We start from the raw sequence: 16,070 nt of genomic DNA, 5'->3' as shown, positions 1-16,070 counted from the left end.
TTTTATCCAACAATTGAAATATTCATTTGTCTCAATAATGTTCAATCTTAACAGATAACAAAAATTCTATATCAATACACAACATTTAAAAAAAAAAACGGAAAACGCAAAGAAAGTTCAGACGCGTCTAAACTGCTAAATCAAACAGCAGTTTCCCGTTTTTTTTTTTTTTTTTTTTTTCTTGAAATCCCAAGAGGCCAGAAATTAGGCTCAAGCTATGTCATAATACAACATTTCTTCACACTATACTTGGAGGATCTCCAGCCCAGCTACAAGTAGCGCGTGACCACCGAGTTCTGATACAATCCACCAATGGTGCATGCTGTACCGGTTTAGGCTGATTCACTTCTGAGTCTTTCTCAGAGCTGCTCGGCATAGCACATGACATGTACTCCTCCGGTGTCCATTTAGGAGGAACAGAGACGTTTAGTTTTGTCAGCCGTGGCCTTTGCGTAGGAACCGCCCCACCTTCCACAGCCATTGCTTGTCCACCACCGTTTATATCGGACTTGGCAATTCCGTTGAAGTGATAAATATCAAACACTTTCTTTCCCATCATCCCTGTTGAATCTTTTATGCCTCCCAAATTTTGGTCTAACTCCAAGATCACTTGCCATAACTCGCTCCACACGATGAAACCTGTGGCGCAGATGTCGTTGAGCTTCTCTGTTGGGAGTCTGATGTTTGTTTCCTTAACAACTTGGTGAAAGGCCTCCACGCTGATGAAGCCTCCTCCTCCGCTTTGATCTCTTGCATCGAACGCTCTTCTTATCTGAGACTCTCTCAGCTCAAGTTCGTTTTCTTCTTGGACGGATGGGTTGAGTGCAAACAGGACCGTGTAATGTGACTCGCTGCCAATAACCCATATTGGCCATTTGGGACATTTGAGATTCTGACCAACTTTGCAGAAATTGAGAGACTCGAGCAACGTGAGGAAGCCCACCTCCACATTCTTAGATATGCCTTTTAGAAACATGCCACCTCCAAGATCCATCCTTCCATCAAACACATTGGGAACGGCTTCTCCACACAAGAGCAGGTTTACAATTTCCTAAGAAAAGAAGGGGCATAGAGAAGAGTTAGCAGCACTAGAGGAAAAACAGGATAGAAAGTTAAAAGAAAAAAAAAAGTTACTACCTGGGAGGCATGTCCAAATGGTGCAGTTACCAAGGGGAGGTCTGGATCATCCCTGTCGGCTTGAATGGATTCCTGTTCATCACAAAATTATTCATTTATGGTTACTCAATAGTCATGGATAACTGTCACTATTTGTAGGCAGTAATAAACAAGGAGGATCCTTCAGATATACCTAGAGAATTGAAATGAATTATCTATACACAAAATCTATCACAATGATCAAGTCGCAGAAATCAAAGTGTTGCTTTATTTCTTACTGATTAGTAGAACAGAGACAATCATAGAATAATCTAGAAACCTAAACCCACTAATAGTTAACCTAGGGTGAATTCTAGAGCATATTGACCCTCCCAAGGCTCTCAAGGCCCCAAACCAGTCACCAATTACTCAACAACCTTAACATCTAAGCATTTTTCTACTCCCCACTGATTAAAAGGCTGATGTAAGATTCATTCTTACATTTGTTAGATAAACAGTAGAATTAGCATGTCCTATCAACTGAGATTTTTCTCTATATTTTCTGAAGAAGAAAAAGAAACCTCAATTGCAAGGACCAGATGACCAAATCAAAGGATCCCAAGTGGACCACATGACTAAATCAAAAGATCCAACACGACCACATGAACAAATCAAAGGATTCAAATTCGTTTTATACCCTAATCTACCATTCAGGTATGCTTTCTTGTACACATGTTAACAAACAAAAGAGTAATAAGGATCTGCGTCAATACCAGTCCACGGGAGAGTAAAGCAGAAATTAGGAACAGCAAAGCACCCATGCGACTTTGGAAAGCAGTTATTGTGCCTTGTAGCTTATTTAGGCAACTTGATTGAGTTGTGAATGTCTCGAACCTTAGGATCTTCTGCAAATCTGAAGCAGACTCAATGGGGAGTCCACCAACCATTGCCTGCAACAATAAATTAGAAGGAATCTGATAAGGACCCAACATAAAAAGTGCAGCAAAACCAATGGTTGCACCAAATATGAAGAACTACTCAAATTAGACTAACCTCAACTTTCTGATTAGTACTGGAATCCTCAAAATTAGTGGAAGTGGCAATTACAGCACGGTTATTGTTTCCACACATAAATAGAACCTCACACATGCTTTTGACAAGGGCCCTGCAAAATCATGGAGCACAATGACAGATGATGAGTATTAAGCATGATAACTGAAATTCGGATGTGAAACATAGTCTGACTAATTTGCTGAGAAAAACCACCTTGTTTTTGCTTCTTCGGTTACAGAAGAGAAGGAGTCCGATGCAACGTAACGATGTTTAGATAATGTCCAGACACCCTTACTAGGGGAAGCTTTACCTATGTCATCCGGAAAGTAAATAAGGTATTTAAGAACAAATGCCTACACAGAAAATGTAACAGTCAGCATCAACTGAAAGAAATGTCCACATGCTCTAGACAACCATAAAACCACAATTTAAACAGAAACAAATCAGAAAAAATTAAGAGAATTACTTGTAGTGCTGCTAAGACACCGCAGGGGCCACCTTCATGCTGCACTAAGCCTATAGTAGTTTCAGGATCAGGGCTAAACCTATAAATATGTAGTAAAAAAAAAAACATTAGTTAAATTTTGGGCACATAAAGTTAGTTATGAAATACAATTAAACTACAAGAAAAAGAAAAATAGCGACATACAGATATGTCATTTACACATTTTGGAGAAATTACTGAACATCTAGAATACACATGGAAATTTCCAGCCCTAAAATTTTAGCGATGAACCTTCTTTCACTAATTCCTTAAAAGGCTATAGTATCCCCTCACTCTTCTTAATCTAGCTTCTGTATTGGCTACTACTACCCACTTGGTTTTTAACGGCTTGGTAACGGATCCAACTACTATCCGCGCCAACTAGTCATTAAAACTACATCACCACAACAGAGTATGTTCAATCCATCCATGAACAAAGCAAACTTAACAGCAACACAAATACAAATACAAAAAAACCATACCTTATGCCTTGGTTAGTCCATTGTGCAAGTACACTCTTCGAAACCTCATTCCCAAACACCATAGAGAACAACTGATTAGACTCTTCCACCGATAACTCCTTCCCCAAACCAGATCCCAACTCTTCACCACTCTTATTAGCAACAACCGCAATTGGCAAGTCCCGAGCTTTGTTCTGAACCGGAGGAGGGCTCTTAGGAAACAAAACCATACGTTTCTCAGCAGCAGCAGCCATGAGCTCTCGCTGCAACCGTCGAGATTTAGCCTCAGGTGACTCACCACCAGAAGAAGAACCACCACCAGATTGAGATCCGGATCCGGATTCTTCAATGGGTTTGCTCCGTTTAGGCTCAGGAGGATTGTATTGCATACTCATCTTAAGAGCCAATTTCAAATCCTCGTCTTCTTGATGATCCGCCATTATAACCCCACCACCAGATTGCCCCGGATCCAAAGATTGAAACTTCTGAACACTTGAGTTACGATTTGGTAATAAAACACACAAAATCTTATTGTTGTTGTTGTCTCGACAAGATCATATATGAATTGAAATTGAAGGATCCGATTTCAAAGAAGAAATCTTTTTGGCTTTGGGTAATCAATAAATATATAATAAGCCTCCAATACCAATAAGGATCTTTAACATAATGATGAGTTTCCTAATCTCATAGGAGATAAAGTTTTCAACTTTGGTTTGGGCATTGAAGAATAAAGAGGAGAAGAGACGATATTGGATTTTTGGGGGTTTGAATGATTTAGGGCAAAATTATAAATTCGATAAGGAAAACAAAAAAAAAATAAGGAAAATTGTTATTATCATCTTTTGGATTCAACTCTCACGAAAAGAAGAGTTTGTTTATTCAATTGAGTTGGTTTATTTTTAATAAGTACTACGCGGTGCTTACTGCTTTGGTTTAGTTGCCTTTTACGTTTTTTAGGTTAATTATGCATACTTTTTTTTTTTTCTTTTAGTTAGGTGTGAAAATTATTCATCGACAAAAAAAAATTGAAAATATCCTAAAATATCACTAAACTAAAATTTTATTTCCAAAATACTATTATATTTTCTTTTCCTAAAAAATATCACTACAAACTTTTAAGGCTAAAAATATCATAAACTTTAAAAATAAATTTTGAGAGTTTATATTTTGAAAATTTGGATTTTTGTGAAATATTTTGGGTTTAGGGTTTAATTATGAGGATTAAGAAGTTAATTTTAAATTTTTGAAGATTAGTTTTAGTTTAATGGTATTTACGGGGAAAACAATATTTGTGGTATTTTTAGAAACAAAAAATAAGTAGTTGTTATAAAATACAAATGTGACTAATCCATCACAAAACACATGTCATGACACTTGTTCATATAATATTACACAACACACCATTTGTCTTTTGTAGTTCACCATTTGTCATTACCAAGTGTATAAGTGTGTGACTCATGTTTTTTGGAGTTCACTATAAATAAGATGTTGTAAGAAGAATGATATAAATAAGTTGTCTTTGATCAAAGAAAGTCTCTCTCACTCTTGTGGCTTCTCCTCCCTCTTTCTCTTTATTATTCCTTGTTCTCTTTTCATAGTATTACAAACACATATAAGTGTTTTGTAGTTATAATTCACAACACGTTATCAACACGATATCTTTACCGCTGGAGCTTTTACGAGGTAAGTAAATTTATATTATTTCTATTTATGTTTCTAGAACATAAATATTATATACATCGTAAAATTATACCTTTTTCCGGATTGATCGCCATAAGTTATAGGCGTTGCCTCCTTTACGATCATATATATAAATCTATACAATTTTGGATGGATCGTTTTATATGGTAGGCTTTGCCTCCTTCCAGATATAACAAAAGACTATATCTTTTCCGGAAAGATCGTTAAAAATGACAGGCTATGCCTCCTATATGATCAAATATAAATGCTATGTCATTTTCTGGATTGATCGTTTTACCTCTTTTGCGATCAAATATATAGCTATTTTATATCTGAATTGATTGTTTGATATATGGTAGGCTTTGCCTCCTTCAAAATCAAATAAAAGTTATGTCTTTTCTGGATAGATAGATCGTTATATATGGTAGGCTCTGTCTCTTTTACGTTCATATATAAAGCTATATAATATTTGGATTGATTATTTGATATGGTAGGCATCGCCCCTCCAGCACGATCTAACAAAGGCAATGTCCTTTCCGGAAAGTTCGGTTTTTGTCTTCTATATGATCAAATATAAGGCTATGTCATTTCCGGACTGATCGTTATACATATAGAGGTTCTGCCTCAATTATAATCAAATAAAAAGCTTTGTCTTTTCCGGATTGATCGTTATATATGATAGGCTCTGCCTACTCTACGATCAAAGAAAAGTTATTTCTATTAAATTCTTATATATAAGGCTATAACTCTTATTTTATTTTCTGAATTTATAGTTTGCTTCTTTAATTTGTTTATTCGTAAAGAATAATTATATGTGTTATATAAGATTTAAAGAGAATGAAATACCTTTATAATCAAAAATATATTTCTCTTATGAGAATATATAAAGCACGTGCACATATATTTTATACAGTGCAAAACTAATTGGAAAGTTTAGATGAGCTAGTCTCTCGACTTCCAAAGACATCAGATTCATAATTATCGATGTCTAGCATTCTCCAAAGTCTCAAAGAAACTCATGGAGTTTCAAAGACATTTTGTCTTAGTAAAATTATTATGTTGAGACTACAAACAAATATGGTATCGTAAAATCGACCATATTGGAGACACGCATGTATATGATTATATCATGCAAAAACAAAGATGGCAAAATGATAGTAAATATGAAATTTTGTAACGCTTCAAGCATAGCATTATCGGTCAAGCCATCCCGGTAAATAAATGATACCGAAAATCAATGAGAATTTGTTTGGAGAAATAAAAGTTCTTTCATGCCTCCACGAAGTTATGAGCACTGGACTTCATTCATATTTCAATAGGCTATGCTTCCAGAATCATATAATGTTCGCCCGTTCACCATCCTTTTGGATTAACAAGCTCATTGTATATATATGATGGTTTGATTTCTTTAATAAATCTCCAAATTATACCCCAAATATAACCGATCTAATAATAAGATTCGGTCAAAGGTGAACAAACATAAAAGTCATCGTCTTGAGAGGGGGTAATACTAATCTCACATCTTATAAGGATCTACGATAATAGACATAACTGAAACGGTATGTTGTTGATCCTAAAGTGGGATTTAGTACGAGATGAATGAACTCCAAGAGTTATCATCTCGAGGGGGAGAATTAAAGGAATCCCACATCGACAATAAGTCGATAAACTTTGGTGAATTTGGCACCCCAGAGCGATATAACTTTGGTGAAGTCATATCCTTTAGTTTATCACATATATGTGTCGCATGTGATAAAGTGGAACATATGTGATGTTCATCTTGAAATGAGCTACGATGAATCGTTTATAGTGCAACTCCAAGAGATTGCACACCGGTTCTTGGTGATTTAATCTCAATGTTAAAACATGGAACATGCAGTTTTGCATGTAGTCAATATTATATATGAGACCAAAAAAAATATTTCTTCCATGTTATATATTCATGGTTGGAAATTAAATATTTCTTATTTTGAATCTTATGGGTGAGTGATATATATTGTAAATGCTCCTCCACACCACATAAAAATATCGTCCATTGAGGATGAAATATATAGATGTGGGAGATGAGTCTCCGCCAAAATCACCAAGTCGATAAACTTTGGTGAATTTGGCACCCCAGAGCGATATAACTTTGGTGAAGTCATATCCTTTAGTTTATCACATATATATGTCGCATGTGATAAAGTGGAACATATGTGATGTTCATCTTGAAATGAGCTACGATGAATCGTTTATAGTGCAACTCCAAGAGATTGCACACCGGTTCTTGGTGATTTAATCTCAATGTTAAAACATGGAACATGCAGTTTTGCATGTAGTCAATATTATATATGAGACAAAAAAAATATTTCTTCCATGTTATATATTCATGGTTGGAAATTAAATATTTCTTATTTTGAATCTTATGGGTGAGTGATATATATTGTAAATGCTCCTCCACACCACATAAAAATATCGTCCATTGAGGATGAAATATATAGATGTGGGAGATGAGTCTCCGCCAAAATCACCAAGTCGATAAACTTTGGTGAATTTGGCACCCCAGAGCGATATAACTTTGGTGAAGTCATATCCTTTAGTTTATCACATATATATGTCGCATGTGATAAAGTGGAACATATGTGATGTTCATCTTGAAATGAGCTACGATGAATCGTTTATAGTGCAACTCCAAGAGATTGCACACCGGTTCTTGGTGATTTAATCTCAATGTTAAAACATGGAACATGCAGTTTTGCATGTAGTCAATATTATATATGAGACAAAAAAAATATTTCTTCCATGTTATATATTCATGGTTGGAAATTAAATATTTCTTATTTTGAATCTTATGGGTGAGTGATATATATTGTAAATGCTCCTCCACACCACATAAAAATATCGTCCATTGAGGATGAAATATATAGATGTGGGAGATGAGTCTCCGCCAAAATCACCAAGTCGATAAACTTTGGTGAATTTGGCACCCCAGAGCGATATAACTTTGGTAAAGTCATATCCTTTAGTTTATCACATATATATGTCACATGTGATAAAGTGGAACATATGTGATGTTCATCTTGAAATGAGCTATGATGAATCGTTTACATTGCAACTCCAAGAAATTGCACAACAGTTTTTGGTGATTTAATCTCAATGTTAAAACATGGAACATGCAGTTTTGCATGTAGTCAATATTATATATGAGACCAAAAGAAATATTTCTTCCATGTTATATATTCATGGTTGGAAATTAAATATTTCTTATTTTGAATCTTATGGGTGAGTGATATATATTGTAAATGCTCCTCCACACCACATAAAAATATCGTCCATTGAGGATGAAATATATAGATGCAGAGATGAGTCTCCGCTCTAATAATATAGATCCATCTTATGAGAGTTGTGCGTATTGCAAGATTAGCAGATCATCAAGTTGGATGATAAAAGTTCCCCTTCATTATGGGAGAATCATTGAATAATTTGAATCTTTGAACAAATGAATATAATTAATATGAACTTAAAAGTTCAAAAGTTCAACATATCACTATTCAAAATATATATTGCAAATCAAATGCAAAAAGTTGATGGATGAGATTTCATATAATTATTGATCCTCACATAAATGAATATGAACTTCTAATTCTGAAATATCTCACATCCCATCTAGAAATGCTGCAATAAAAATAAGTCTCTGGCGGATGACATACTCAGTCTATGACACATAAGAACCGTGATAGACTACTTTCGTTCCTAAGCTAAATAAAATCCTCGGAAAAAAGTAGCAAATTAAAAAGAGGATTATACTTTCAAAAGAGGAGCAAATGAACTCCTAAAGAGGAGTAGATAAACTCTTTAAGAAGAGCTGATAGACTCCTAGAGAGAAGCAAATATACTCCTAAAGAGGAGCAAGATACTTTTCAAGAAGAGTAGAGAAACTGATTGATATGGTTAATAACGAAATCATGTACCTGAATAAAATCAATTATATAATGATTAAAGAGATCTCGATTAACCATGTCATTACAGGAAATATGGAACCAAAGACATAATGTCGACAATAAAAATATTATATCGCGCAATCTGATTAATGAGGATCATATATCTCCGCTTTGTGAGCGTATAGATATATATATTGGCCAATAAAGACGTAATCAAGTTTATATTAAACTCGTATGAAAGAAGAGTAATTTTTGGACTAGTGGTCTAAGTATCAAAAGGGTATAATGATATATAACAAAATGGTGTGTCGTGCCATGTTTTGTTAAAGTACCCTATATCAATCAAAATTGACGTTATATGATAACTTGAAATACATCTCATGGGATGCTTGAAGAGCTTATCCCGAAAGATATATGATATCATAATTATGTTCTCGAAATTTATGATCATCAAAACCCTTAAAAGATTATTTTGAATAAAAGATCTTGTAAACATCTTTCGAAATAGATGTTATACCAATAACTTCTAAAGGAAGTCATATATATATAGTCATTTAAGATCATGTATAAATGCTGACGAGCATTTATATTTCGAAATAGATGTTATACCAGTAACTTCTAAAGGAAGTCATATATATATATAGTCATTTAAGATCATGTATAAATGCTGACGAGCATTTATATATCTTATGAATTGTGCATAGCATTTTCTACTAATCTCTTTGCATCATATAACTCTTTCTCTATGAGTAGATTTTGAGATGAGTTAAAATGTATCTTCTATTGCAAAGACTTTGGTCGTCGCTTATTCAAGTCATGCCAAAATAATTGTGCTTCATATGCCATATCGAGAATCCATAATGGCTCATATGATGCCCGAACGCAAACCAATAGTTAGATGCCTAAGACTGGAGCCTCGTAACTTGTTGGCGAAGAACTTCGAACTGAGGGTTCGATCAGCATCAACTAGTTAATGCTTATTGAGACCCATTAACAAGAAGCAACCAAAAGGCAACAACATTGTTTGAAGACTCTGTTGCATATGTCGCCCAAATCAAAGGAAGCTACACAAAGAGCGACAAAACAAGACATATTCCTCTCTTACACTCAAGAATTTGAGAAGAATAAGGAAGTTGATGTTTAGTACATCCGCTCATGTGACAATCCAGAAGATCTATTAACAAAGGCGCTTCCAACTACCACATTCAGAAAGCATATTCACAGTATTGGAATGGGTCATCTACGAGATTTATGAAGAAAGATTATACATATCTTTTCGAGGGGGAGATTACGTTACTATACTCTTTTTCCTTTGTCATGGTTTTTTATCCCAATGAGTTTTTCCGTGACAAGGTTTTTAATGAGGTAGTACGTAACTCGTTAATGGTGATGGATAATCAAGGGGGAGTGTTATAAAATACAAATGTGATTAATCCATCACAAAATACATGTCATGACACTTGTTCATGTAATATTACACAACACACCACTTGTCTTTTGTAGTTCACCACTTGTCATTACCAAGTGTATAAGTGTGTGACTCATGTTTTTTGGAGTTCACTATAAATAAGATGTTGTAAGAAGAATGATATATATAAGTTGTCTTTGATCAAAGAAAGTCTCTCTCACTCGCGTGGCTTCTCCTCCCTATTCCTCTTTATTATTCCTTGTTGTCTTTTCATAGTATTACAAACACATATAAGTGTTTGGTAGTTATAATTCACAACAGTAGTGGTATTTTAGGAATATTAATTCATAATTTCCCAAAAACTTATGTGCAATGTCAAAAAATATGAACATCAAAAACCTTAAATTGGAAAGAAAAGGGTTGTTGACACACTTAAGAGAACTTAAAAGACCAAATTCAGAGGCCGAGTTATAGCCGGTAGCCACTACAATGCATTTCGTTCTTTCTAGATATCGTATACTGCCACTCTAATCGATTATTCTACTGTTGCGCTGTGATTGTGTGTTTCACCATCTTGTTGTCTTAATCAACTCGTTGTCAAGCAAAACTAGCTGTCGGGCTCATATATATGTCCATGTTCGTGATTGAAAATGGATGGGGCTTCATAATAGATTGTTGCTTTGTTTCGTTCGTTCTATAGTAGCGATGAGGTATATGTTTTTGGTGTTTCCACAATTTGTTGTGAGTTTGTGATGTCCATTTATTTGGTTATAAAAAGTTATGACTATTAAACAGCAAGCTCATGTTGAAGATAGTTAGCTGATATTAACATGAGTCTATATATATAACACGAACCTGTGATGTGCTCACAGAGAGAATAGCTGAGATGGCATGTGGTTAGTGTTGTTTTGGTTTGATTGGTTGGTGAAGTTTTTATCTGTAAGTTGGGTGCTCTTTATTGTATACACATTCCAACTTGAGGGGAGGGGGTGTTAACATGGACCATAGAGAGCAGAAGACACACTTATACCGGTGAGGATCGAAGCAGCGAAAGGCGTTTCAAATAAATAAAACAAATCATATTGATTATTTTCAAGGAATTTTTTTTTTGTTTTACGCTTTAAGTTGGGTGTTTTTGATATACACACTCCAATTTGAAGTGGGGGGGGGGGGGGGGGGGGAGGGAGAGGGGAGAGGATAATAGGAAATATGAGCCACAAGCCATTAAGGTAATATGAATAATATGGATTATGGGCCATTGACTATTGTATATAGATTTAATTAGATTTAGTAGGGTACACCAAAAATAATAATTAAAATTTGAAATTAATTACAAAAAGGTCTCAAACCCGAGTATCAAGGAACTCCATCAAACCATGCTCTTTGACGCCACTAAAGCCACGACTCACCATTATCGGGATCTCGCTTTCTCCCTAGGCTCCGCTCTCATCCTTTCTTCTGTTTCAACCTTTTTCTGGCTAGTATCTCAATCAAATCTATTTTGGTTTGGGTCTCACTCTTTTGGCCACCTTCATCATCATTCTAAAACCTTTTCCCTCCCCTTGGCTAGTTTCAACGAACAATTTTCTGATGGAGGCAGAAGGCGGATAGTTATCTGACAATCGTCCTCTTGGTTCTTGCTCTCCTTTCAAAGCCTATGACAAATCTTTCAAGCCTATATCAACACCAAGGCCTTAGATCTGCCTCGAAGACACTGTGTTGCAGGTCTCTGCCGCCCCTTTCTCCACCGGCATCGAGTGTGTTCAATGCTGATCTTCTGCTCATCATTGTGTCGCTGCCGCACCAACAACATCCCTTGCCCAGCCGTTGAGTTGCTAGGTTTCCCTTTATTAGACCTTTGCTTACTCTTAGGCCCAGTAAACTTTTCTCGGCCCATTACCAAAAGCAGTGACCCATCTTCAAAATTTCCTTGGCCAGGTCTGATTTATATCTTCCTCTACCAACATTATCTCTTTGGTTTCATTGTTTCCCTGAATTGTGAATCGATTGTGCTGATATGGTCTTGGTTATGCCTGCTTAAAATCATGTTGCCTTACTCATGTTTGGTCACGCTTTGTGAAAGTTGGAACTTGTTGCCGCTTCTTCGACGGTGTGACTCTAGTTGTAGCGTTTCCCTACCCAGGTATGGTCATGATAGTTTTCTATTAAGCTCAATTCCTTTAGTACATGTTACCTCTGCTTGGGCTAGTCGAGGAATCCTTGGTAGCAGAGTTTTGAATGGTTCAGAATGGTTTGAGAAAAGCCATTGTCATGGGCAGTTGAAAAGTTTTTATCATTCACCTCCAATTCTGAAACTCAGGTATTTTCATTCCCTTTATTTGTTAAGTCGAATACAATTTTGTGAGGAATTCTTAATCTCCATGGTCGGGGCTTTATGCGAGAGAGGATCTACCTAATATGTTAAGTCTATACACCTATCTATTACGAATCCTGATGCTAGTTTCAATGGTGACTCCCTTTTCTCCTAAGTGTTTGATTGTCCTTGGCTTCTTAGCTTGGCATTTGTTTTTTCTCTTGGCTAAGGATCGTGCAACTACTGTCCCCCCGTATCACCTTTTGCCTAAAGTTTTGAAGTTTGGGTCTGATCTCTTATTTCAGTGTCAAATTTACTACAAGTTTTGTGTAGAATTCTTTAACCTCCATGACTGAGAGCTTCATGTGAGGGAGGATCCACCTACTTTGTTATGGTTTTGCACTCATCACCTACGTTTCCCAGTTGTAGCTTCAACTAGTGTCATGAGGTATGTCCCTAAAAACTTGAACGAATTTTTTCAAATGCTCTTGATCCTCCTCATGTTGGCGAGAAACTCAATCGTTGCTTCTTCCATGGATCACTCTTTTAAAAGCTCTTATATGTTACTTGCGCAAGCAGCGCAAGTTGTGTACGACCATCCGTTGGTCAAGGATTTCGTGAATTCCGTCTTCAAATTCGAATCCACTATGGTCCCAATAGCTTTCTCAAACATTGCAAACTTATCAAAGTTGAGCATCTATTCAAAAGACTAATGTAACCCTTATTCATATTTCCTTTGCTTTATGTTAGCTTTGTTTGTATGAACCTACCTCTTTTGAGGCTTTAGAATGAATGAAAAGTTCTTGTTTGTTCAAGAAAAGAAAAAAAGATTAGGGTTAATGTATCCTATAAATATGTATGTGTAGCCGTTTATTGGGATAACAGTAATACAACACACAATTACCATAATCATTGTGTAATTCTTACATTTTCTTGTGATTTTAATGTTTATGAAGATATGTGGCTCTCTTTCTAAAGTTACTTTTATTAACTTGTTCTTGATAAGAACATCCAATCGGATAGACAAATTTTTGTTTAATATCGTTGATTATAAAATGAAAAGAAAACTCAAAAAAAAGGTTCAAAACAAAGTATCAGTTATCAACTATTTCTAACAAGTCCTTACATTAGATCAAACCAATTCTTTTAAAGAAAATATAAGAACATTAGGTATGGGCCACAAACCATTGACCAATGAGAAAATAAGGATTATGGGCCACAAACCATTGAGGTAATAGACATAATATGGATCATGGGCCATTGAATATTATATATGTGTTTAGTTAGAGGTTTAATGTATCCTATATATATGTATGTATAGTCGTTTATTGGGATAACAGTAATACAACACAGAATTTCCATAATCATTGTGTAATTCTTACACTTTCTTGTTATTTTAATGTTCATGAAGGGTTTTTTCGTCAAAAAGTTATTATATTAATCATGTAAATCATTACACATCAATTGTTCTAGTCTAATAGGCGGATTGACAGTATCAAAGTAAAAATCATCAGCAAAATACATATCTTTAGCGAGATAATCTGCAACAAGATTACAAGAACGATTCACATAAGTAAAATAAATAAAATTAGTTTTTTTTCCCATCTCGTACTAATGAGATATTCCATTGATCACATTAATTAACACCTCACAGTCTCCTTCAAAAATCACTGATAAATAACCACGAATCCAAACTTGATACATAGTTGCTAATAGTGCTTTTGTTTCGGCTGCCAAAGGAGAAGATGTAATTGATAAATTTATGGAACCCCAACTCTTATTGACGCCTTGATGATCTCTTATAATCTAACCACCTTTTCATGCAGAAGTATTTTGCTTAAAACTTGCATCAAAATTACATTTAACATGAGGAAGATTTGGCAATGTCCATTGGTGTTTGTAAAATGATACGGTTTTTTGAACATCCTTAGACCTTGGATGATTAGCTGTGTTATTGATCCACTCATTTACTTCAACAGTTGCTTTGATAGTTATTTTGGATGGACTTTCCCAAAATTTATTAAAGATATAGTTGTTTCTTGCTTTCCAAATTCGCCACAATATCCAAAATGGTAATAAAAGTTGGGTTTTAGAATTAGAGGGTGAATCAAAATATCTTCTTATATGCTATATAGTTTCTTCAAGATCAACTGATGGTGTAATATTCTGTTTCAAAATGGTATTCGACAGTCTCCAGGTTAATACAACATATGGACAAGTGAATAATGCATGGTTGATGGTTTCTTAATCTAGACGACATCGCGGACAAATTGGATCTAAATTCATTCCTCTCGAATTTAAACGTGTACAGGTGGATATCGAGTCTGATAAGGCTCACTAAAGGAAATGCTTTATCATGGGAGCATTTTAATCTTCTAAATTATGCTCTTCAAAACAATCGATCCTTGTGGTATTAGAGGTTGCACATCTAAATTCATCAGATCATGAATGAGAAGCCAATAGCCTGAACGAACTGAGTATAAACCTGAGGGTGTCTAATTCCAGATTATTTTGTCATCCAAAATGTTTATGGGCAGATAAATCCTTTTGAGGAATTCTTGGTCATTTGGATGAATTGCTTTCTAATGCGGTTGTTATCCCAATATCTAGAAGTACCATTGTTTGAGATAAGACTGCTAAGTTTAGTTTATGTTTCTATGATGTTCTGTGTAACTTGTAGTGGTCGTGGCAAGTGATAATCAATCGGATTATCGGTGGAAATATATATGTTACTTCCATTTCCAACAAGAAAATGACATCTCTTTTTAAGACCTGTAGTCCCACCAACATCGAGGAGATATGTTTTCAAATGATACGATGCTTTAAACATAGATTCTTCATTTTCTCGAAAGACTGATCAAGCAACAAAGAACTATAAATGAGGGTTGTGGGTTCAATTATAAGATGTTGCTTCTAATAAGGCAATTTCATCATCATCCCCAATGCATACTAAATGCTTCTAAACTCAATCCTAAGGAAATAAAAATGAATACGCAAAACTACATGCATTTTTTGCTTTTCAATTTTTTTTTCTCAAAACATAACTATTAACAATGCATCACTCAAAACATGAAAATCAAAATAAGATACAATGTTAGATGGTTAGTCTCTCCCCCAAACTTAATTCACACTGTTTCGGTGTGAGAAAAGTCCAAAAGAAATACTAACAAAAGGAAAGAAAACAAGACTTAAATGGTATATACAAGGGAGGGTGAAGACCATACATTGGCCCTAGTGTTAAACCTTAGGGTGTAGAGTGAGAGGAGGAGCTTTAGTGCTCCTGAGATTCATTTGAATTGGTGGAAAGAGCGTTGAAGTTATGACATATGCTTGTTTCACCGGGAATGGTTATGGTGATGACCCGAGAGAGGAGCTCTTAGAGTTTTTTTGGTCATGATGAATCTCGGGAGAAAACTTAGCCTAAATGATTGCAAAGGGTGTAGAATGTCCCCTATGCTTTACCTTGTATTCAATATCTCCATAAATGAGTCTTAGGGGATACAAACTCATGAAGATGGGGAAGGGAACAAGGGTGGGAGGGTGAGGTTCTTTCTTCTTCCTCTTGTTTGTTGCAACGTTTGGTGTGTTTTTCTTTTCAACCCTCTTTGCTATGATATCATTTCCCTCTATGTCTTCCTCGATTGTCTCATATTTA

At 35.3% G+C, this 16,070-nt stretch overlaps 1 protein-coding gene across 1 annotated transcript; it reads right to left on the bottom strand.

The window, feature by feature from the left end:
• LOC104777537 (uncharacterized) lies at positions 1 to 4,028 on the bottom strand. The gene is made up of 7 exons (XM_087506668.1): positions 3,115 to 4,028; positions 2,615 to 2,693; positions 2,362 to 2,501; positions 2,149 to 2,260; positions 1,869 to 2,045; positions 1,138 to 1,209; positions 1 to 1,051 (listed from the first exon to the last, which is right to left on the bottom strand). Exons 1-7 carry the CDS (start codon positions 3,531 to 3,533, stop codon positions 239 to 241), a joined length of 1,812 nt encoding a protein of 603 aa, XP_087362794.1. The 5' UTR covers positions 3,534 to 4,028; the 3' UTR covers positions 1 to 238.
• Positions 4,029 to 16,070: the final 12,042 nt, after the last annotated feature.

Source organism: Camelina sativa, chromosome 3, assembly GCF_030686135.1.
Source record: "Camelina sativa cultivar CO46 ecotype springtype chromosome 3, ASM3068613v1".
Lineage (NCBI taxonomy): Eukaryota > Viridiplantae > Streptophyta > Magnoliopsida > Brassicales > Brassicaceae > Camelina > Camelina sativa.
This window is presented reverse-complemented; position numbering and strand designations above follow the sequence as displayed.

What these genes read in the sequence shown, in the direction of transcription:
- LOC104777537 (XM_087506668.1), bottom strand. Translation starts at nt 3,533, where the DNA reads ATGGCGGATCATCAAGAAGACGAGGATTTGAAATTGGCTCTTAAGATG. An exon ending in TGGACTAACCAAGGCATAAG is followed by an intron (nt 2,694 to 3,114) that starts GTATGGTTTTTT and finishes ACATATTTATAG; the next exon opens with GTTTAGCCCTGATCCTGAAA. An exon ending in GTACTAATCAGAAAGTTGAG is followed by an intron (nt 2,046 to 2,148) that starts GTTAGTCTAATT and finishes TTATTGTTGCAG; the next exon opens with GCAATGGTTGGTGGACTCCC.